This window comes from Oncorhynchus nerka, linkage group LG1 (genome assembly GCF_034236695.1).
Source record: "Oncorhynchus nerka isolate Pitt River linkage group LG1, Oner_Uvic_2.0, whole genome shotgun sequence".
Taxonomy (NCBI): Eukaryota; Metazoa; Chordata; class Actinopteri; order Salmoniformes; family Salmonidae; genus Oncorhynchus; species Oncorhynchus nerka.
Genome location: NC_088396.1, coordinates 23,723,220 through 23,747,259, shown reverse-complemented (window position 1 = coordinate 23,747,259; position 24,040 = coordinate 23,723,220). Strand labels below are relative to the sequence as shown.

The 24,040-nt window shown below is 45.1% G+C and overlaps 1 protein-coding gene across 1 annotated transcript; it reads left to right on the top strand.

The window, feature by feature from the left end:
- The first annotated feature begins 1,144 nt into the window (after positions 1-1,144).
- On the top strand, positions 1,145-23,975 carry dcbld2 (discoidin, CUB and LCCL domain containing 2). The gene is made up of 13 exons (XM_029652522.2): positions 1,145-1,473; positions 2,970-3,194; positions 3,356-3,493; positions 13,040-13,164; positions 19,016-19,149; positions 19,236-19,276; positions 19,420-19,760; positions 20,397-20,544; positions 20,693-20,818; positions 20,916-21,009; positions 21,366-21,415; positions 21,487-21,621; positions 21,696-23,975. The coding sequence occupies exons 1-13, from the start codon at positions 1,368-1,370 to the stop codon at positions 22,112-22,114; spliced, it is 2,082 nt and encodes a 693-aa protein (XP_029508382.2). The 5' UTR covers positions 1,145-1,367; the 3' UTR covers positions 22,115-23,975.
- Positions 23,976-24,040: the final 65 nt, after the last annotated feature.

The following is a 24,040-nucleotide window of genomic DNA, read 5'->3' as shown; positions in this document are numbered from 1 at the left end:
GTACGTACAGTCACAGTGGGGACGACGTCATCGATGCACTTATTGATGAAGCCAGTGACTGATGTGGTGTACTCCTCAATGCCATCCTTTATTTCTATCCAGGGGCAGAGGTCAACCTCCTAATCAGAAACATATTTCTGATATTTAGATCATTTGAATCACATGTTGTATCACTTTTAGACAACACATTTGGTCAATGTGAGAAGTTAGCTGGTAAGAGAGGAGGATTCCAGCCACTATCCACTGCCTAGAGATTTCTGCAGGAGAACTGTTTTGCTGTCTGCTGCATAACCGACGTAGCCCAGCCTTTTCCCAGGGCATCTACTGATAAGAACACTCCAATAACACACATTACTGGAATTCCGACAAACTTTACACACTAGAGAGATAGAGAGAGAGGACATAATATTCAATAACGAGACAATTTTCGGACACTCCTCTACACAACAGAAATCATGTCCCTGTAGAAAACATCTGTATGCATTCAGATTCCTCAACTGTAGACCTACACACACACACACCTACACTAGGCTCCTCACTGGCGAAAACACTGTTTGTTGCTACGGGTTACTAATGGATACTCAGTTAGTTGCATCAAAATCCAAAGCAAGCTATCTTGTTCTTCCCTCTCTGCCAAGTGTGCCTGAGACATAATAACCGCATGATGTGTGTGGGACATAAATGTAGAAAGAAACTAATGCACCACTGGGACTCAGGAACATCTGGACACTGGCCAAAATGTGTTCATTAATTATAGATGTTTACTGGCATACAATCTACTAATTACAACAGACAGTCAATAACTAGGCCACTCAGTGTTATTGGAGAGAAAAAGTAACCCTTCTATCTGTACACAACAACTAAGTACTGACACTGACACTGTGGTTGGGTCATTGGCCATGGCATTGGGCAGGTACAGTATATGGCTGTATGGGCAATAGGTTGTAGACCTATAACACTTTGTCCTCCAGTGAATGCTGATTATCTGGTTCATCCATATCACGTTCAACGGGGAACAGTCGTTGCTTGATGCTTAATATTTCTTAATTTCTTCCGTCATCACACTTGGTGGATTTCGGATTCCTATTGAATCATATTGCAGTGTGGGAGGAGCTGAAGTGGAGGAAGTCGCTCTACAGCAGTTTGGGTAATGTTCCTTCAGATTCAGTTGTGAAAACGAATCTGACCGCGACCCGCGCTGTTTCCAGAGAGAGAGCGTCGGACGTTTCCGAGCGCAGAAAGAAGAAGTAGCGGGTTTGACTGAGGACGGAGGTTTTGCGGAGCAGCGTTTTAAACTGCCTATAAAGACTAAACTCTGAGTTCACCAGTGTGAAAGCGAGCAGTATGCATTCGGACTGCAGGCTGCTATGGGCAGAGCGGTAATGGTGGGCAGGGGACCGACAGAGGCCGGACTTTTCTTCCTGTCGACTCTCATCATCCTCCTCACCGCCAGAAGCAGTCGAGCGCAGAAAGGTTGGTGTCGGTCGGTGCCACTTAATGTAACCATGTGTAATACAAGTGTACACTAGATACATATAGACAGTACCACATTCGCTTTGACGCAGTGTTAGTATGAAGTGGGTCTGCTTTGTTGCATTCCGGATAGCCAGCCGCAGAGATAATGCTGCTGCGCCTCAGCAAGGTTGAAAAGAGCCGATCGCTAGATAGCCTACCTTACATGGCTCGACTGCTTCCTTCTCTCCCCTATCCCAAATATGTAGCCAGAATCACAGATTGCAAAAGTTGCTCTCTTCTCTGTAGTAGTTTGGTAGTCATTAGAATTGGTTAAGTGTTTAGCCTAGATATAAAGGACAGACAGTGCAAAATAAACAATAGTCATTTGTGGGCAGGATTCCAGTTGATAAAAGAGAATACACCATTTGGTCAAATTCTAACGGAGGGGGAGGGGTTGAAGTGGAAGAGAGGTAAACAGCCTCAGCGTCTCTAGGCGGTACGGGTAGGCTAGTAACGAGTTAAATAACAACAGTCTATCTAACCCCACAACCTTGGTTCAGAAACTTATATCTCTTCTCAAATTTTCACTAGGACATTTGGGACATTTTTTAAAACGTTTTTTGGAAACATTGGTGGCGAGTACGGCATTTGGTTGGTGTAAACTAATCAAAAAGCTGCCTATAGGTCAAGGAGGGGTGGGGAGGTCGCTGTGTTTAGATCCACAGAAAACACGCCACTTCGATACAATAAGATTTTTTTTTTTTTGGGGGGGGGGGGGGGGGGTAGCAGGTTATGAGAATTTACGCAGAAGGTTATGATAAGTAACATAGCAGGTAGGATAATTTAGTTCGAGGTTAGGAAAAAGGGTTTAGGGTTAGCGAAAGTATTATCCTAAGCTGCTACGTAAAAACACATGTATCGAAGGGAGTCCAGTTGTTGTCAAGTGCATCTGAATAATATGTCAGTTACGTTACATGACACCAGCCCAGCCGCGGATCCACTCAGCCCATGACGCACAACTGTCCACTGATATCTCTTTTCCGAAAACTAGCCCTAGGCTATTCCACTATAGTTCTCAGTTTTCGCACATCTGTAAAGTGTACGAATATGGGGTGGACTCCACCTAGCTTGACTTTAAATGGATTAAAGGACGGACTACTTGGTCGAATGAGGCCTCTGACTGGGCCTAGTACAGTATAGGCCAGGGTCAAGCCAAAAACCACAGTCAGGATTGACTTAAATCGGCTGCAATGGATTTGTTCACTAGAACTCCTTTGGAATCCTCTAAACTAAAACAGTGATGGTAAAATCCTTACACTCACCCTCTCCTGTCCAAACTACTGGTGTGTCAAAGTCTGAACATGTCTATCCCACTGATATTTCTAACTCTAGATTTATCCATAATGTGTAGTTGTGTAACACAACCCTTATGTGGGTATACATCCACCCATTATGTGTGGGTAGGAACAGTACATGTATGTCTCCCCTAAGTCACTCGGTGTGTGTGTGTACAGGTGATGGCTGTGGCCCCAGTGTGTTAGGCCCTAGCAGTGGGACCTTGTCCTCTCTGGGTTACCCCGGGACTTACCCCAACCACACGGTGTGTGAGTGGGAGATCAGTGTGTCGCAGGGCCGGAGGCTACACTTCCGCTTCGCTGACCTGGACATAGAGGACAACAACTGTCAGGTCAACTACCTCAGAATCTACGATGGTGTAGGACCCCAGAGGACCCAGATAGGTGAGAGAGGGATGGAGATGGGAAGGTGGAGGGGATGGGGAATGGCTGAAATGTACATCATCAATCAATATAACTGTCTGTACCACTATCTGAATGTAGATAATAACCACTACAGCAGAGTATAAGACTAAGTAACTTACCCCTCTCCTCCTGACCCCCAGTGAAGTTCTGTGGTCTGGGTCTGAAGGTTCCTGAGCTCATCCAGTCCGGTGGGAACCGGGTCACCATCCAGTTCATGAGTGGAACTCACCGCAGTGGGCGGGGCTTCTCCCTGTCCTACTCCACCATAGAACACACAGGTACAATGGGTCAAGGGTCAGGGGTTGGGGTCTGAACTGCATCCTAGCTGTGAGGTGATCGTTCAAGCTGCTGCTGGCGTCCCAATCCTCAGATATGACAATGTCACCCATTATAGACTGCGGTGTTAACTCTTAGTTGAGATTACAATAGATTGTTTTACAGTAACATTGTGCCCCCATGGCCGAGGGAGTTGCCTAGGTAGCCGTGTGTGTTTGCATGATTGGGAGTCGCAGGGTCTCATGTGAGTCCTATTATAAATGCTTCTCTGCTCCCAATTTTTTGTCCCATTCCTCCTCGTCTACTCTCTCTCCATTTAGCTCCTTTTCCTTACTGGATAAATAACTATGTTAGATGTATGAGACTGACTGTGTTGTCTGTAAGTGGTATCTCATGCTGCTCTCTCTGTCAGTGTGTGTGAGATGTATGGAGTGAATTCCGTTACAGGGAGATGTGATCTGCTATAACATGACAGACATGGAGAATGCCTGGGGAGTATTAGTATCTCCACATAACCATATGTGTGTGTGTGTGTTTTAATACTGGAGTTCTATATCTAGACATACTGCAGCTCTGTGTGTGTGTTCATCATGCATGTGTACATGTGAGCTTGCATGTGTGGATGTGTTTTGTGTGTCTTTATGTGAATGTGTGTGAGAGAGAAATAGAGAGAGGGTATAAGAAAAGGTGAGATGGGATGTGAGGGCAGATGGAAGGACAGGGAGGTTCAATCTGAAACAACTGTATATAGTGCGCTTCACATTTAAAGGTAATTTCCAATTGAGGCGACATCTGCATTGTTTACCTTGAATGCGATCTCCTACGAACGGGGTAACATTGCCTTTAAGGCGTTTACAGACGGGCCGCAGGAAGCGGCGAAGGTCGCATAGACTTCAATGGGAGTAGGGCGGTGAGCGACAAAATGTCTGCAGTTTTGTAAGCTGCTCGGTCCCGTGGACGGTGCTGATGGCTCAGCGCCAAAAGATTAAATTAGCTGAAGTCTTGAGCGGCTGCCGCGCATGGTTGACAAATGAGCGTAGTTTACCTTGTCAACCAATCAAACCATGTTTTAATGACAACATTGGAGTTGACAAGGGAAAGTTGTCCAACTGAATGTATTCAACTGAAATGTGTCTTCTGCATTTAACCCAACCCCTCTGAATCAGAGATGTGCGGGGGGCTGCCTTAATCAACATCCACGTCTTCAGCGCCCGGGGCACAGTGGGTTAACTGCCTTGCTCGGACAGAACGACAGATTTTTACCTTGTCAGCTTTGGGATTCGATCCAGCAACCTTCTGGTTACTGATCCAATGCTCTAACCACTAGACTACTTGCCGACAACAACTGGGGTCGCTGTTCTGGCGAGGTAGGTGGGTTTTCTCACGGTTAAATTGTCGATTACTGCAGCCCGTCTCTAAGTGCCTTTAAAATCTGCATTGTTTCTAAGCGTGGCACAGACTGTGTGTGTGTGTGTGTGCGCGCGCGCGCTGAGAGCCATTAGCGCTGTCCACTGCAGATCCAGTGTATGGTCACACTTCTGTTGTGTCAGGAGTCTGTTTACATCGGCAGTCTCCTGGAGTACTGTGGGGAGGGAAGAGATGGAGGAGAAGGAGAGATAGATGGGAAAGGAAGATGGAGGAAACTAAAGGGGGATGCATGGGGGGTGGAGAGAGAGATGATGAGGGAGATACAAAGAGAGAACAAAGCTTTTATCCACATCCTCTGAAAGAAGGAAATCAAATTACTGAGGAGAGAGGAAGAGATGGGGTGAAAGACAGATGGATATGTTATTACACATTCATATGTTGGAGAGCGTTATCATCCTCAGTGACTGGATTTCTAACCTTGTGGGCATCCCTTCAGTGTTTTTTCTTTTTTTTAAATGACCATGTCTCCCGTTACAGCACACTGTGTGTGTGTGTGTGTGTGTGTGTGTGTTGTCCGTCTGTTCGTGTCTGTTCTGCTTGTGTCCATGTGTACCTAGACAGGGTGGAATCCAGACAGAGAGAGCTGAGTTAATGTGATCGGTCTGTGTTTGCCTTTGTACAGGGATGCTATTTTTCAAAATAGCATTTTGTGACAATTCTACAGAATACATTTTGCTTTCACAAGACCTGAAAATAGCAGTTTCAGGGTACAATAAGCAAGACACATATTCTACATTACGTGAGTGAGCTAGCTTGTTTACAACGGGGGAAAAAGTTCCACACGACTTGCGCTGTAGTGTCACAATACCTGGTACTCTTGCCTATGCTGCTTGTCCCATCTGGACAAGACAAATACATATGTAAGAATGCAGTTCATTGACTACAGCTCAGCATTCAACACCATAGTACCCTCCAAGTTCATCATTAAGCTTGCCCTGGTTCTCAACCCCAACCTGTGCAATTGGGTCCTGGTGGTGAAGGTAGGAAACAACATCTTCGCTGATCCTCAACACTGGGGCCCCACAAGGGTGCGTGCTCAGACCCTTCTGTACTCCCTGTTCACCAATGACTGCGTGGCCATGCACGCCTCTAACTCAATCATCACATTTGCAGACAACACAGCAGTAGTGCGTTTGATTACCTACAACGACGAGACGGCCTTTAGGAAGGAGGTGAGGGCACTCTGAGTGTGGTGTCAGGAAAACAACCTCTCACTCAACGTCAACAAAACAAAGAGGGAGCAGCCCCCTAGTGGAGATGGTGGAAAGTTAAGTTCCTCGATGTACACATCACGGACGCACAAACTGAAATAGTCCACCCACACAGACAGTGTGGTGAAGAAGGCGCAACAGCGCCTCTTCAACCTCAGGAGGCTGATGAAATTTGGCTTGTCACCTAAAACCCTCACAAACTCTTACAGATGCACAATTGAGAGCATCCTGTCGGGCTGTTTCACTGCCTGGTACGGCAACTGCACCACCTTCAAGCACAAGGCTCTCCAGAGGGTGGTGTGGTCTACACAACGCATCACCGGGGACAAACTACCTGCCCTCCAGGACACCTACAGCACCCGATGGCACAGTAAGGCCAAAAAGATAATCAAGGACAACAACCAACCAAGCCACTACCTGTTCACCCCGCTCCATCCAGAAGTCGAGGTCAGTACAGGTGCAACAAAGCTGGGACTGAGAGACTGAAAACAGCTTCTATCTCAAGGCCATCAGACTGCCATCACTAACACAGAGAGGCTGCTGTCTACATACAGTCTCAAATCATTGGCCACTTTAATAATTGGATCACTAGTCACTTTAAATAATGACACTTACATTTTTTAATTTAACCTATATTTAACCAGGTAGGCTAGTTAAAAACAAGTTCTCATTTGCAACTGCGACCTGGCCAAGATAAAGCAAAGCAGTTCGACACATACAGCAACACAGTTACACATGGAATAAACAAACATACAATCAATAATACAGTAGGAAAATCTATACACAGCATGTGCAAATGAGGTAGGATAACAGAGGTAAGGCAATACATAGGCCATAGTGGCAAAATAATTACAAAATAGCAATTCAACACTGGAATGATAGGATGTGCATAGGATGAATGTGCAAGTTGAGATACTGAGCAAGACAAATAAATAAATACCGTATGGTGATGAGGTAGATTGGACGGGCTATTACAGATGAGCTATGTACAGGTGCAGTGATCTGTGAGCTGCTCTGACAGCTGGTGCTTAAAGCTAGTGATGGAGGTAAGATTTTTGCAGTTCGTTCCAGTCATTGGCAGCAGAGAACTGGAAGGAGAGGCGAATTGGAAGAATTGGCCTCTGGGGTGACAAGTAAGATATACCTGCTGGAGCGCGTGCTACGGGTGGGTGCTGCTATGGTGACCAGTGAGCTGAGATAAGGCGGGGCTTTACCTAGCAAAGACTTATAGATGACCTGGAGCCAGTGGGTTTGGCGATGAATATGTAGCGAGGGCCAGCCAACGAGAGCATACAGGTCGCAGTAGTGGGTAGTATATGGGGCTTTGGTGACAAAACGGATGGCACTGTGATAGACTGCATTGTTGAGTAGAGTGTTGGAGGCTATTTTGTAAATGACATCACCGAAATCGAGGATCGGTAGGATGGTCAGTTTTACGTGGGTATGTTTGGCTGCATGAGTGAAGGATGCTTTGTTGCGAAATAGGAAGCTGATTCTAGATTTAATTTTGGATTGGAGATGTTTAATGTGAGTCTGGAAGGAGAGTTTACAGTCTAACCAGACACCTAGGTAGTTGTCCACATATTCTAAGTCAGAACCGTCCAGAGTAGTGATGCTGGAGGTGCGGGCAGTGATCGGTTGAAGAGCATGCATTTAGTTTTACTTGCATTTAAGAGCAGTTGGAGGCCACGGAAGGACAGTTGTATGGCATTGAAGTTCATCTCGAGGTTAGTTAACACAGAGTCCAACAAAGGGCCAGAGGTATACAGAATGGTGTCGTCTGCGGTGAGGTGGATCAGGGAATCACCAGCAGCGAGAGTGACATCATTAGTGTATACAGAGAAGAGAGTCGTCCCGAGAATTGAACCCTGTGGCACCCCCATAGAGACTGCCAGAGGTCCGGACAACAGGCCCTCCGATTTGACATACTGAACTCTATCGGAGAAGTAATTGGTGAACCAAGCGAGGCAATCATTTGAGAAACCAAGGCTGTTGAGTCTGACAATAAGAATGTTGTGATTGACAGAGTCGAAAGCCTTGGCCAGGTCGATGAATACAGCTAAATAGTGTTGTCTCTTATCGATGGCGGTTATAATATCATTTAGGACCTTGAGCATGCCTGAGGTGCACCCATGACCAGCTCTGAAACCAGATTGCATAGCGGAGAAGGTATGGTGATATTCAAAATGGTCGGTAATCTGTTTAACTTGGCTTTCAAAGACCTTAGAAAAGGCAGGGTAGAATAAATATAGGTCTGTAGCAGTTTGGGTCTAGAGTGTCTCCCCCTTTGAAGAGGGGGATGACCACGGCAGCTTTCCAATCTGGGAATCTCATACAATATGAAAGAGAGGTTGAACAGGCTAGTAATAGGGGTTGCAACAATTTCTGCAGATAATTTTAGAAAGAGAGGGTCCAGATGGTCTAACCCGGCTGATTTATAGGGGTCCAGATTTTACAGCTCTTTCAGAACATCAGCTATTTGGGTGAAGGAGAAGTGGGGGAGGTTTGGGCAAGTTGCTATGGGGAGCGGAGGGCTGTTGGTAGGGGTAGCCAGGTGGAAAGCATGGCCAGCCATAGTAAAATGCTTATTGAAATTCTTCAGTAGCAAGTGGCAATGGTGAGAGACTTGTTTCTGGAAAGGTGAATTTTTAGAAGTAGAAGCTCAAATTGTTTTGGGACCGACCGGGATAGTAAGACATAACTCTGCAGGCTATCTCTGTAGTAGATTGCAACACCGCCCCCTTTGGCAGTTCTATCTTGGCGGAAAATGTTATAGTTGGTGATGGAAATGTCAGGGTTTTTGGTGGTTTTCCTAAAGCCAGGATTCAGACACTGCTAAGACATTTGGGCTGGCAGAATGTGCTAAAGCAGTGAATAAAGTAAACTTAGGGAGTAGGTTCTAATGTTAACATGCATGAAACCAAGGCTTTTACAGTTACAGAAGTCAACAAATGAGAGCACCTGGGGAGTAGGAGTGGAGCTAGGCCTGGATTAACCTCTACATCACCAGAGGAGAAGTAGGATAAGGGTACGGCTAAAGGCTATAAGAACTGGCCGTCTAGCACGTTCGGAACAGAGAGTAAAGGGAGCAGGTTTATGGGCACGATAGCATAGATTCAAGGCATAGTGTACAGACAAAAGTAAGGTAGGATGTGAGTACATTGGAGGTAAATCTAGGCATTGAGTAATGATGAGAGAGATATAATCTCTAGAGACGTTTAAACCAGGTGATGTCATCGCATATGTGGGAGGTGGAACAACATGGTTGGTTAAGGCATATTGAGCAGGGCTAGAGGCTCTACAGTGAAATAAGACAGTAATTACTAACCAAGACAGTAATGGACAAGGCATATTGATATTAGGGAGAGGAATGCATAGCCAAATGATCATGTGGGTCCAGTGGGTGGTTGGGCTGACTGGGGACACGGCGATTCAGGCAGTTAGCAGGCCGGAGCTAGCAAGCTACCATAAGGGCCTTAGATGGACGTTGCAACGGGGGAAAGTCTGTTTTTGCCTCCTTGTGCGGTGACGTTGTGTAATTTAGTAGGATTCCAAGTATCAGAGGGGTCCAAGTCCAATTGGCAAAATGGGTATAGTGGTCCAAGAAACTGGCCGATGGATCAGCTAACAGTCCAATATGCTCTAGATAGCCGCTGTTAGCAGAATGGGCCTTCAGGGGACGTCGCTCCTGAGGGGCCAGTTGGTATCCTCGGGCAGATTATGTCGGTATTCCAGTCGTGAAATATCGGCGGGGTTCCATGCCCCGTACCGGCAGTAGAAGGCGTCTGGATGTTGTAGCCGAGGAGTGGGCTTCAGGAGTAGCCCAGGACCCTAGCCGGGAGATGGGTCTAGCATGGGTTAGCTCCAGGCTAGTTGGTGCTAGCTCCGTGACGGAAACGTTAGCCAAGAGTAGTCAACCCGGGTTGCGGTTAGCTACCTGTGATGATCAAGATGAAAAGGTTCAGAGTTTGCGGTAGGAATCCAGGGATATGGAGAGAGAGAAATAGGTCCGGTATGCTCTGGTTTGAAATGTGTTGTACGAACTGGCGAGAGCTTTCCGAGCAAAAGGTTAGCTGATGACCGCTAGCAGTGGTTAGCTGACTACTGACTGATAGCTAGATGCAGTGGGGCAAAAAAGTATTTAGTCTGCCACCAATTTTGCAAGTTTTCCCACTTAAAAAGATGAGAGGCCTGTAATTTTCATCATAGGTACACTTCAACTACTACAGACAAAATGAGAAAAAAAATCCAGAAAATCACATTGTAGGATTTTTAATTAATTTATTTGCAAATTATTGTGGAAAATAAGTATTTGGTCAATCACAAAAGTTTATCTCAATACTTTGTTATATAGCCTTTGTTGCCAATGACAGAGGTCAAACGTTTTCTGTAAGTCTTCACAAAACTTTCACACACTGTTGCTGGTATTTTGGCCCATTCCTCCATGCAGATCTCCTCTAGAGCAGTGATGTTTTGGGGCTGTTGCTGGGCAACACAGACGTTTCATCTTCAATGCCCTTGCTGATGGAAGGAGGTTTTCACTCAAAATCTCACGATATATGGCCCCATTCATTCTTTCCTTTACACGGATCAGTCGTCCTGGTCCCTTTGTAGAAAAACAGCCCCAAAGCATGATGTTTCCACCCCCATGCTTCACAGTAGGTATGGTGTTCTTTGGATGCAACTCAGCATTCTTTGTCCTCCAAACACGACGAGTTGAGTTTTTACCAAAAAGTTATATTTTGGTTTCATCTGACCAGATGACATTCTCCCAATCTTCTTCTGGATAATCCAGATGCTCTCTAGCAAACTTCAGACGGGCTGGACATGTACTGGCTTAAGCAGGGGGACACGTCTTGCACTGAAGGATTTGAGTCCCTGGCGGCGTAGTGTGTTACTGATGGTAGGCTTTGTTACTTTGGTCCCAGCTCTCTGCAGGTCATTCACTAGGTCCCACCGTGTGGTTCTGGGATTTTTGCTCATCGTTCTTATGATCATTTTGACCCCACGGGGTGAGATCTTGCGTGGAGCCCCAGATCGAGGGAGATTATCAGTGGTCTTGTATGTCTTCCATTTCCTAATAATTGCTCCCACAGTTGATTTCTTCAAACCAAGCTGCTTACCTATTGCAGATTCAGTCTTCCCAGCCTGGTGCAGGTCTACAATTTTGTTTCTGGTGTCCCTTGACAGCTCTTTGGTCTTGGCCACAGTGGAGTTTGGAGTGTGACTGTTTGAGGTTGTGGACAGGTGTCTTTAATACTGATAACAAGTTCAAACAGGTGCCATTAATACAGGTAATGAGTGGAGGACAGAGGAGCCTCTTAAAGAAGAAGTTACAGGTCTGTGAGAGCCAGAAATCTTGCTTGTTTGTAGGTGACCAAATACTTATTTTCCACCATAACTGGCAAATAAATTAATTAAAAATCCTACAATGTGATTTTCTGGATTATTTTTCTTCTCATTTTGTCTGTCATAGTTGAAGTGTACCTATGATGAACATTACAGGCCTCCCATCTTTTTAAGTGGGAGAACTTGCACAATTGGTGGCTGACTAAATACTTTTTAGCTTCAGTTGAGGTATTCCAGTTCGGAGATAAATAGAAATACTTTAGAAAAAAACAGATCCACACCACATTGGGTGAGGCAGGAGAGTGTTTTGAAGTTGAGGTTTAGGAAAAAGAATGCGAAGAATAAGATACAAAAAGATAAATTCATGGGACGAGACGAGACAAAGACGGCTGACTGCTACGCCATCTTGGATTGTGTTTATATATATATATATATGTATTTTATACCATCTATTGTTGTGGAATTGTCAGATTACTTGTTAGATATTACTGCATTGTTGGAACAAGAAGCGCAAGCATTTGATGACTTAACATCTGATGACCAATACAATTTGTTTTACTCTTGTCCAGGATCTTGGAAAGCTACCAACTCAGGTCCAGGATTAGTTTCAGCCAGGGTTTGTTTGCATTTCACAAATGCTTTATAGGGAGGATCAGGGTGCCAAACACTCCAGGATCCAGATCATATGGGGATGTACGAAAACGCCCTTAATCTATATATGTCTTTGTCACATAAAATGGATGATTTACAGTATGGATGAGATGGAAGTCATTACCACTGAATATATTAAGAGGGACATTTTTGGTGTGCCACAGAATTTGTTATCCCATCAAGGTGTGCGACCCTTCAAAAAAGGTTGGGAACCGGGGCCTCCCGGGTGGCGCAGTGGTCTAGGGCAGTGCTAGCTGTGCCACCAGAGACTCTGTCGCAGCCGGCCGCAAGCGGGAGGTCCGTGGGGCGACGCACAATTGGCCTAGCGTCTTCTGGGTTAGGGAGGGTTTGGCTGGTAGGGATTTCCTTGTCTCATCGCGCAGTGTGTGCTAACCAGGTCGCTGGGTGCACGGTGTTTCCTCTGACACATTGGTGCGGCTGGCTTCCGGGTTGGATGCGCGCTGTGTTAAGGAGCAGTGCGGCTTGGTTGGGTTGTGTATCGGAGGACGCATGGCTTTTGACCTTCGTCTCTCCCGAGCCCGTATGGGAGTTGTAGCAATGAGACAAGATAGTAACTACTAACAATTGGATACCACGAAAAGGGGGTAAAATAAAATAAAAAATATATTTAAAAAAGGTTGGGAACCACTAAGATAGCCTGTTGAAAAATATTCTTCAATGGTAGGATGCGTATACCTAATCAATGTAATTCTGAGCTAAATATGAATTAAAAAAATCTATGTAATTTTCTGGCCTTCCTTAAATTCAGTTTGGTGCCTAACTTTTTGGGGCAAACCGTGTGGTGTCACGATACTTGGCCTGGTATCACGTTCTCTGAAAATAGGCCCACTTTCTTACAGATTTATGTGCATGTTTTGGACCTTCACCAGTTTGCATCCCTGTTTGTAGATCTGATCACCTGTCTCGACAAAGGAATCCACTTCACTGAGGCAGAGTTTACAAGATACTGTCCTGCAGGATGTATGACCTCTGTTGGGGAGATTGCTGGGACCGTTCCACACGGCTACAGAGACGTGAGTATATGCGGAGTACTCAGGGAATGGTGTGTGTTTTTGGAGTGGTGCTGGGTAATGAGTGATGAGCAAGTCAATAAAATAGAGACAGACTGGGTGGGAACTGTGCACGTGTGTGGATCTTTGTGTGTGTGTGTAAACGTGTGCATTTGGGTGGTATTTGTGTGTCAGTGTTAGTCATTGTGGAGGGCACAAAGTTCCCAGGTGATTCACACTGCCCTATACCCCCCTCCACCAACTCAGTCTGTCTTTGTCCTGCTCACCACTCAGTAGTACCCACCACCACTGCCACTACCCCACAGGAACTAACTGGCCACACACACAGTCATGACTCACTTCATGGCTATGTTCCCCTCTCTCTCTCTCTCTCTCATTCTATATCTCTTTTACTCTCTCTTCTAATCTCTCTTTTTCCTATCTCATTCACTCTTTCCCCTGCTGGACCTTGTCTGTCCTAACCCCCCCCTCACAAAGTTCTTTGTAAACAGAGCCTCTCTCAGCATATGCACATCCCAGGCTGATGACCTCACAATACCCTGGCTGTGTCTGAGGTCATGTGGGCTGAGTGAGTCTGCGGATGATGACCTCATGCCTGGGCGGGTCGGGGGGCCATGGGAGGGCGGGAGGGCTAGATTTGGGGTTGTGGGTGTTATCGAAGATGGGGGGTGGGAGGGCTAGATTAGGGGTTGTGGGTGTTATCGAAGTTTGGGGCCCAGGGGTGGCTCAAATCAAATCCAACTTTATTTGTCACATGCGCAGAATATAGGTGCAGACCTTACCGTGAAATGCTTACTTACAAGCCCTAACCAACAATGCAGTTCAAAAAATAGTTAAGAAAATATTGACCAAATAAACAAAAGTAAAAAAGTAACACAATAACGAGGCTATATACAATGTACTGGGGTACAGGTTAGTCGAGGTAATTTGTACATGTAGGTAGGGATAAAGTGACCATGCATAGATAATAAACAGCGAGCGGTAAAAACAAATGGAGGGGGTCAATGTAAATAGTCCGGTGGCCATTTGATTAATTATTAATTGTTCAGCAGTCTTATGGCTTGGGGGCAGAAGCTGTTAAGGAGCCTTTTGGTCCTAGACTTGGCGCTCCGAGGCACAGTGGAGGGCAAGAGAGTGTGTGTGTGTATGTATGTGTGTCAGGGGTGTCTCTGAGTCATAGGGGAGGAGACGGGGGTTTGGGGGTGGTGAGCTAATTGTTTGGCCGAAGGAACAGCTTCTAATCCAGTCCATCTGGTGGAGAGTGCTGAGCAGACTGGTGTGTGCGTGTGCATGTGAGCGTGCCTATGTGGTGTGTACATGCGTGCAGGCGTACGTTTGTACCTGGTGGTGTGGTATGTGTGTGTGTTTCTGAGCTTGTGTAAGCAGTGTTGCAGATTGCATAGCAGAACAGGATTCCTGGTTCTCCATGTTCAGCCAAACAGAGCTGTACGGGGTTACAACCCGAGTCAGTCTGACTTTGGTTTCTATGGCGCGTTGCCATCTGCTGCTCATTGGACCACACCAAAAGTCACATGGGGGTCAGTGCACCCCACCCATCTCTGAACCTCTACTTTACTCTCTCACACTGTCAACTTTTCAGTAGGAATTTGTTTCTCTCTCTTGCTCTAACAGTTCTCTCGTACCTTCTCCCATACCTTTGGATTGGTGTGTGAGGTGTTGTAACGAGTGAGAAGGTTTGTGTATGTGTGCCTGCATTATGTGAGTGTGTGTGTGAAAGCGGTCAGTGCGCTGAGTTGCTGGGTGTGGTGGTTTGGAGCAGTGCAGTGTGTTTGTGTTAGTGGTTTGGTGGGGTGCTGCTTCGGATGTGGTGTGTTACTGGGATGTTGTAGAGCTGTGAGGGCAAGTGTTCAGTGCCTGTGGGTACCTCGACTATGTGGTTAAAGTCTATGCGTGTGTGAATGTGTAGAACGTGTCTATGATTGCATAGTGTGTGTGTGTGTGTGCGTGTGTGTCACAACACGGTGCCTTTGGTGTTACCCACTGTCCTGTCAGCTGTGAAACCCCATGTGGGACCTTACCAGGAAAACCATCCCACTTCACTCACGCAGCTGCCCACTGCTGGGAACTGTGGTCTCACTAAATGTGTGTTCAGTAGTGTGTGTACGTATTTTGCCAATACATGAATGAATAGATACATTTTATGACATCAGCAAATGACTGCGTTAGTTACTTGAAAGCTAAGGGAATGCTTGAAGAAGAGAGAAATGTTGAAACAATCCATCTTTTTCAGTGATCTTTATATGGTATTAACTCACGGAGGAGGGAAGGAGTTAACGAAGGATGTATATCAAAGTCAAATAAAACATTTTTATGAAGCCCTTCTTACATCAACTGATGTCACAAAGTGCTGTACAGAAACCCAGTCTCAAACCCCAAACAGCAAGTAGTGCAGGTGTAGAAGCACAGAGGCTAGGAAAAACTCCCATGAAAGGAAGAAACCTAGAGAGGAACCAGACTCTGAGGGGTGGCCAGCCCTCTTCTGAATGTGCCGGGTGGAGATTATAAGCGTAAAGTAAGTAAGGCCAGATTGTTCTTCAAGATGTTCAAATGTTCATAGATGACCAGAGTGGTTGTGGAGAGTGCAACAGGTCAGTAACTCAGAAGTAAATCATAGCTGAGCATTCAGAGGACAAGACGGCAGGTACGGTAGAGAGAGTTTGCCAAAGCACAGCTTTCACACCACTAGAAGGATATCAACAGACCACCAACTTACTACCCTGAGGCAAAGCTGAGTATAGCCCACAAATATCTCCTCCACCACACAAACCCAAGGGGGCGCAAAACCGGACAGGAAGATCACGTCAGTGACGCATCCCTCCTAGCGACGGCATGGAAGAGCACTAGTAAGCCAGTGACTCAGCCACCATAATAGGATCAGAGGCAGGGAATCCCAGTGGAGAGAGGGGAGCCGGCCAGGCAGATACAGCAAGGGCGCTTCTTCTCCCCAGTGCCTTAACTTTCAGCTTCGCACCCCTTGGCCAGACTACACTCAATCATAGGACCTACTGAAGAGATGAGTCTTCAGTAAAGACTTAAAGGTCTAGACCGAGTCTGCGTCTCTCACACATTAGCTCTATAGGAGAAATCCCGGCCTCCAGCTGTTTGCTTAAAAATTCTAGGGACAATAAGGAGGCATGTTTCTTGTGTAGGTATGTACGGCATGACCAAATCGGAGACATAGGTAGGAGCAAGCCCATGTAATGCTTTGTAGGTTAGCAGTAAAACATTGAAAGCTGCTTAATTTTTCGCCAAAAAGTTTCTGATTTTTGCATTATGAAGATGGAAAAAAGCTGTCCTTGAAATAGTCTTGATATGTCAGGGTACAGAGTAACGCAGAGGTCCTACACAGTTTTATTTGAGACGCCTATACAACCATCAAGATGTTCAGATCCAACAGCAGATCTCTTTGTTTCTTGGGACATAGAATTAGCGTCTCTGTTTTTTCTCAGTTTAAAAGTTTAAAAAATTGCCACCATCCTCTTCCTTATGTCTGAAACACAGGCTTCCAGGGTAGGCAATTTTGGAGCTTCACCATGTTTCATCGAAATGTACAGCTGTGTATCGTCCGCATAGCAGTGAAAGTTGACATTGTGTTTCCGAATGACATCACCAATAGGTAGAATATATATAGTGAAAACAATAGTGGTCCTAAAACAGAACCTTGAGGAACATTTGTCAGAGGATAAACCATTCACAGAGACAAACTAATATCTTTGTGACCGATAAGATCTAAACTCGGCAAGAACTTGTCCGTGTAGACTACAGGTTGACCGATTTTAATCGGCGTGGTCGATTTAGTTAGGGCTGATTTGGAAGTTTTCATAACCATTGGTAATCGGCCTTTTTGGATGCCGATTATGGACGATTACATTGCAATCTACGAGGAAACTGCATGGCAGGCTGACCACCTGTTACAAGAGTGCAGCGTCAAAAGGACCTTGAGGCTTGCAAGGAGCCAAGGTAAGTTGCTAGCTAGCATTAAACTTATCTTATAAAAAACAATCAATCTTAACATAATCACTAGTTAACTACACATGGTTGATGATATTACTAGGTTAACTAGCATGTCCTGCGTTGCATATAATCAATGCGGTGCCTGTTAATTTATCAACGAATCACAGTCTACTTCAACTTCGCCAAACGGGTAATGATTTAACAAAAGCGCATTTGCGAAAAAAGCACAATCGTTGTACATATTTACCTAACCATAAACATCAATGCCTTTCTTAAAATCAGTACATAGAAGTATACATTTTTAAACCTGCATATTTAGTTAAAATAAATTAATGTTAGCAGGCAATATTAACTAGGGAAATTGTCACTTCTCTTGCGTTCAGTGCAAGCAGAGTCCGGGTATATGCAACAGGTTGGGCCGCCGGGCTTGTTGCGAACTGTGAACTAATTTGCCAGAATTTTACATAATTATGACATATTGAAGGATGTGCAATGTAACATAAATATTTAGACTTTTGATAAAATACGTAATGCTTACGTATTTCACTGATAAACATTTTGTTTTCGAAATGATAGTTTCTGTATTTGACCATGTTGATGACCAAAGGTTCGTATTTCTGTATTTATTATAATTAAGTCTATGACTTGATATTTGATAGAGCAGTCTGGCTGAGCGGTGGTAGGCAGCAGCAGGCTCATAAGCATTCATTCAAACAGCACTTTACTCCGTTTGCCAGCAGCAATTAGCAATGCTTGAATGCACATCGCTGTTTATGACTTCAACCCTATCAACTCCTGAGATTAGGCTGGCAATACTAAAGTGCCTATAAGAATATCCAATAGTCAAAGGTATATGAAATACAAATGGTATAGAGAGAAATAGTCGTCGTGTAATAATTCCTTTAATAACTACAACATATAACTTCTTAACTGGGAATATTAAAGACCTGGGAATATTGAACCACCAGCTTTCATATGTTCTTAGCAAGGAACTTAAACGTTAGCTTTTTTACATGGCACATATTGCTCTTTTACTTTCTTCTCCAACAACTGTGTGTTTGCATTATTTAAACCAAATTGAACATGTTTCATTATTTATTTGAGACTAAATAGATTCTATTTATGTATTATATTAACAATAAAAGTGTTCATTGTTCATTCAGTATTGTCATTATTACAAATATATTTCTAAAAATTGACCTATTTTTAATCGGTATTGGCTTTTTTGGTCTTCCAATAATCGGTAATCGGTTGAAAAATCATAATCGGTCGACCTCTAGTGTCGACCAATTAGGGTTTCCAATCTCTCCAAAAGAATGTGGTGTCAGAAGCAGCACTAAGGTCTAGGAGCATGAGGACAGATGCAGAGCCTTTGATGCCATTAAAATGTAATTTACCACCTTCACTTCATAGATGGATAGCTATTAAAACAGGCCTTGGATCAGAGTAAAAAAATAAATATTCATGCTACTCAGGGTTCCCCCTGCCGGGAAGTGACATCATCGTGCCGACTCATCCTGTTATCCGTGGAGCTGAGGTCTGGGAACTGAGAGCTGTTCTTTGTGATCTATCTCACTGTAAAATCTTATACAAGCCATTACTGTCACTCACTGGGATATATGGCCTCTCAGTTAACAGTGGAACAATTCTAACCACCGCTCCCTCTCTCTCTCTCCATCTGTCGCTCTCCTCTCTCGATGTCACGCTCTTATCTCCCCCTCTCATCATCCCTCTTTCTCCCTCCAGTGTTTGAACCCTTTTCTTACAGCAGTGAGGATTCAATTGACATAGAAGGCATTTGATGATGTTCATACATAACAATTCACATTTCTAAACACTTGGATAGATCATAATGAATATCTCATTCTCCCTCCTCTAGTCATCTCCAGTGTGTCTAGCAGCCATCCATGCAGGTGTAGTGTCTAACTCTGTGGGCGGTCAGATCAGTGTGGTCAGCAGTAAGGGCATCCCTCACTACGATGGCTCACTGGCTAACAACGTCTCCTCCACTGTGTAAGTACTCCTGTCTGTCTGGGAGAATACATCTGCATTCTCTTCCCTTTCCATCTCTCTCCATCATTATGTCTATCTTTCTCCAGTGGTCCCTTGTCCAACAGCCTCTTCACTTTCAAGACCAGTGGTGAGTTAAGCTACAATACAACAGACCATGATGCCACACATGCTTCTGTAACCTTTTCAACTATACTTGCCACCACAATCACCAAGACAGCCATGTGTCCTCCCACTTAAAATACACTCAGTTTCTCTCGCTCGCTCTCTCAGGTTGCTATGGGACACTGGGTCTAGAGTCGGGCGTTGTTAGGGACTCCCAGCTTTCTGCTTCCTCTGTGTGGGAATGGAGTGACGTAATTGGCCAGCCCAGCGAGTGGGCCCCATCTGGGGCCCGCCTTAAAAGGGTGGGGCTTCCCTGGGCGTCGGCTCACAGCGACCAGCAGCAGTGGCTACAGGTGGACTTGAAGAAGGAGAAGAGGATTACAGGCATCACCACTACAGGTTCCACCCTCCTGGAGTATCAGTTCTACGTGTCAGCCTATCGGGTCCTCTATAGCAACGATGGACAGTACTGGAGCACCTATCGGGAGGCAGATGCTACCCAGGACAAGGTGAACTAAACACTGCTCTCATCAATAACATTCAAGGGAAACTCCACTCAAAATGATATTTTTGGCATTTTGCATCATCATGATGATGTGGCAGGTGATACTTCGCTTCTTGAAAGTCCAATATCTTGAAAATTTGACTGCTGACATGCCAAAACATTTTGGGACTGTATCAACAGTGGACTAATGAAAGAAATACCAAAAGATAGTTTTGAGTGAATTTTCCCTTTAAGGAGAGAGGAAGCCACTTTAGACAAGAGTGGGGGGGGTGTTTCTATGGCAACAGTGATTGATTGCGGTTGTTTATAGCAGGAAACATGAGAGCTGACTGTGGTTGTTAAGTCCTGTGGTCACGCAGGACAGCATCTCATTAAAGATGGATGGAGATTGATTGAGTTGCTGTGTTAGTCAGGATCTGCTTTTTATCCTATATTTATACAGGAGATGATCTCACTAAGGTAAAAAATCTATTTTACGAGAGAAACCTGCCCCAAGAAGGTAGCAGTCAAACATTTTGTTACAAACCATATATAATATTAACAATACAGTAGGCAAAGGCAAGATAACATGATATTATTTGGAAACATACTGTGGCTTCAATGTCCGTGTGTACTGAAGACGGTTTCTATTTCCTAACAGAGTTTTCAAGGAAACACCAACTATCTCCAGGAAGTGCGCAATAATTTCATCCCACCAATCGAGGCGCGATATGTGAGGATGAGCCCCACCCAGTGGCACCAGCGAATTGCCCTTAAGTTTGAGCTGCTCGGATGCCAGTTCCATCAAGGTAACCAAACCAGCCAATCAGATGCAAGTCAGGTGTTTCGTTTTTTTTTTTTTTACCATTAGTAAATGAGATTTTCTTGTGGGCAGTCAAAGGTTTTCTTTTGGCATAGAGTGATTATAACTGTTCTGCCAATTCTCCCATTGGACAGCTAGGCCACGGATAAACCACCCCCCTCGTCCTCCCCCAGTGGCCACAGACACACCCTCACTGTACGGCTTGACCACCCACACCCCTGAAATCAGAAACACCACCATGCCCCCACGCACCAGTAACGGTGAGGGAGGAAGGGAACAGATAGAGGGAAAATAGTTACAGTATCTAGTTGTGTTGATGATCGTGATTGGTTCACACTGGTTGTGTTGTGGTCATAGATGTGGCATTGGCAGCAGTGTTGGTGCCAGTGTTGGTCATGGTTCTGACCGCCCTCGTCTTGACCATGGTCTGTGCCTGGCACTGGAGAAACAGGTGATGATTAACTAGTAACAACTGAATACCCTTGCACTCAGTAGCTCCGAACAAATCACATTTACATTTGAGTCATTTAGCAGACACTCTTATCTAGAGCGACGTACAGTTAGTGCATTCATCTTCAGATAGCTTGGTGAGACAACTACATATCACAGCTGTAGGAAGTACATTTTTCCAGAGTAAAGAACTTTTCAGCAAAGTCAGTGCGTGTAGGAAAGCGCAATTTATTTGGGGGGTGGGGGGTGGTGTTTTGATGTTTTCAGAAAATGGGCAGGGACTCTGCTGTCCTAGCATCAGGACAGAGTATCACACTCTTTGATTTCCTCCTCTGTTCTCTTTTTCTCTCTCCTCAGGAAGAAGAGTTCAGAGGGGGCTTATGATTTACCTCATTGGGACCGTACAGGTAAACGCAACACTCTCAGTGTGTATGTATGTGTGTGTGTGTGTGTTTAATGTGTGTGTGTGTCTGTCCAGACTGGTGGAAGAGTATGAAGCAGTTCCTGCCGTCCAAGATGGCGGAGGGGGAGCAGTCAGTCCGCTACTGCAGCAGTGAAGTGGGCCGGCTCAGAGGAAGAGGGATCGCCCCCAGACTACAGGCCAAACCCGCAGGTATACACACACACACACACACACCGAACTGAGTGTTTATATGTGTAACACACCCTCTTCATCTCCTCCATTAGAATATGCCCAGCCCCTGGTGAGCGGTGTGGTGACATCACTAGGTCAGAGATCAACCTTCAAGCCAGAGGAAGGTTCTGACCACTGCTACACTGACCCTGACCTCTACGGTGCTCCTATGGCAACAGACATCTACCACGCCTATGCTGAACCCCTGCCCGCCTCCGGTGCTGAGTATGCCACACCCATCGTGATTGACATTGCAAGCCACCTATCAGGGAGCTCCTTGCTGAGCCAGCCACCCACAGTCTCCAGCTTCATGGGCCGTGGCCCTGCCTCCCTACTCACGCGGACAGACAGTGGGCAATCGGGTAGGTCAATGTACGACACGCCCAAGAGTACAGGACAGGCCACGCCCACTGAGGATCTAGCCTATCAGGTGCCTCAGAGCAGCTCTCAGAAGCCAGCGGGGCAGAGCTGAAGGGGTGGAGTGAGGACTGTGATTGGCCGTTACCATAAACCACATCCCCCATGGACAGAGAGAGGGGGGTGTAAAACCTGGGTCTGAGTCTGTAAAAAACACACTGCCTTCAAGTTAGTTCACTTGGTATGTGAGTGTGTCTACACAGGAGTCTATGTACAGTATGTGTGTGTTTACATATACATGCGTGGCCGGAGAGTGCTAGCATAGTGCCATACCAGTCTTATCACTGAAACCACAAAGTTGAATGTCTACATGAAAGTGGAGAGATGGCGAGCTCACTACTGTTTCAGACAGGCTTAATCCACTCTGTCAGTGTCTTCATTTTATGTTTAGTCAAACTGTGAGTTTATATTCCTTTCATGTGTCATTTTAAAAGTTCGATAATTCTCCGAAGATAGATTCTCTGAAATGGTTGCCTTCGATAGAAAGGCAATGTTTCTACCACTAATATGTTCCAATAGGTGACCTTTGGCCTTTATGCAAACACTATGTCATTTTTACTACGGTACGCTTTGATTGGAGGCTTTTAGATCTGTTAGTTCTCAAAATCAGATCTCTTAACTTTTGAATTTAACCAATCACCTTTGTACATAAATCTAGAGTGAAATCCACACCAAAAACCTGTGCTCAAGTTACTCAAAATGATTTGATTTTATTTATTTTTCTTTCATAATTCCTGCTGAAAAGGACATACTCTCACTTGAATGTTCCCAACCATTATGGACAGCTTCCTTCCATGCGGAAGGCATCAAATAATGATGGTTGCACTGTTTTTGTGGTTACACTGTTGTCATGGACACCTTGCCTCACGTGACATTGGTTGGTGACAGGTCAAAAAAAGACCCCATACACAAAGTTTAGGTGCCATTTGTGTTTGCCTGATTGGATTCACACACTGCCAGATTAGGACCAGTGACTTGAGGCAGAATCCGCTGTCATGGTGAGCCAAGAGAGGAGCTGCCCAACTGAAGGGCTGAGTTCTCTACAGTATGTCAGTGAGACTAAATGTTTCCTTGTGTTTTACTATTATGCATCATATAGCCATGCATGCAAATATGGCCACTGTCTGTAAGTTCACACAGAATCCAGAGGTTGTAGGATGTCTGTGTGTGCTAGTTAGAAGAAGCTAGAGTCCACTCCAGCCAAACTCTGTCCCGGGGCCCACCCTGGGTGCAAGTTTTTTTTTCCGTTTTTTTCTAGCACCACACAGCGGGTTCAAATAATCTTTGTGACCAAGTTTGGGGGAACCCTGGTCTAGGTTACCTTGTCAGCCTTAAAGAGCTGTGTGTAGGTCATGGATCCTGTCAAAGATGGTCCGGAGAGGAAACGACACCAGTGACCGGTCAGCATACTGAATATGTATCAATATGTACAGAAACACTTCAAATTCCAATATACAGTATGCGTGTGAATGTGCATCTGTGTCTGAATTACTCTCCTGTGTGTATTTCTTGGACATTGTTTGTCTCGACTGTGATTGCTGTGTTTCGTGTGTGTGTGTGTGTGTACGTGATGACTTTCCTTATTGTCTTTGTGCGAGTAGCTGTGTCTGAACCTTTGTATCGGTGTGTGTGTCTATCTTTGTATGGCAGGCCTAAAGAGAGCATCTGTGTGAAGCTAGCTATGTCTGTCCCTGTGAGTGTACTGTATCTGTGTTTGATTAGTCATATCTATAGTAATGGATGTGAGGAGATCATTTGTCAGCTCACTCCGTCCTGAACACCAAATCTGATCCTGGACCAGTTTAACTTGTGTGTCGTTAGTTAGGACATCAGTAAGGAAGGCTGGCCCTAGGTCAGTGTGCGTGTTTCTGTGAGTTCACAGATTGTACAAAGAGAAATAAAGACATTGAAAATAAGTAATGTTTTTTACAAAAGCGTTAATGCACAACATTCATATGGTCAACGGTAAAAATGTCATCTT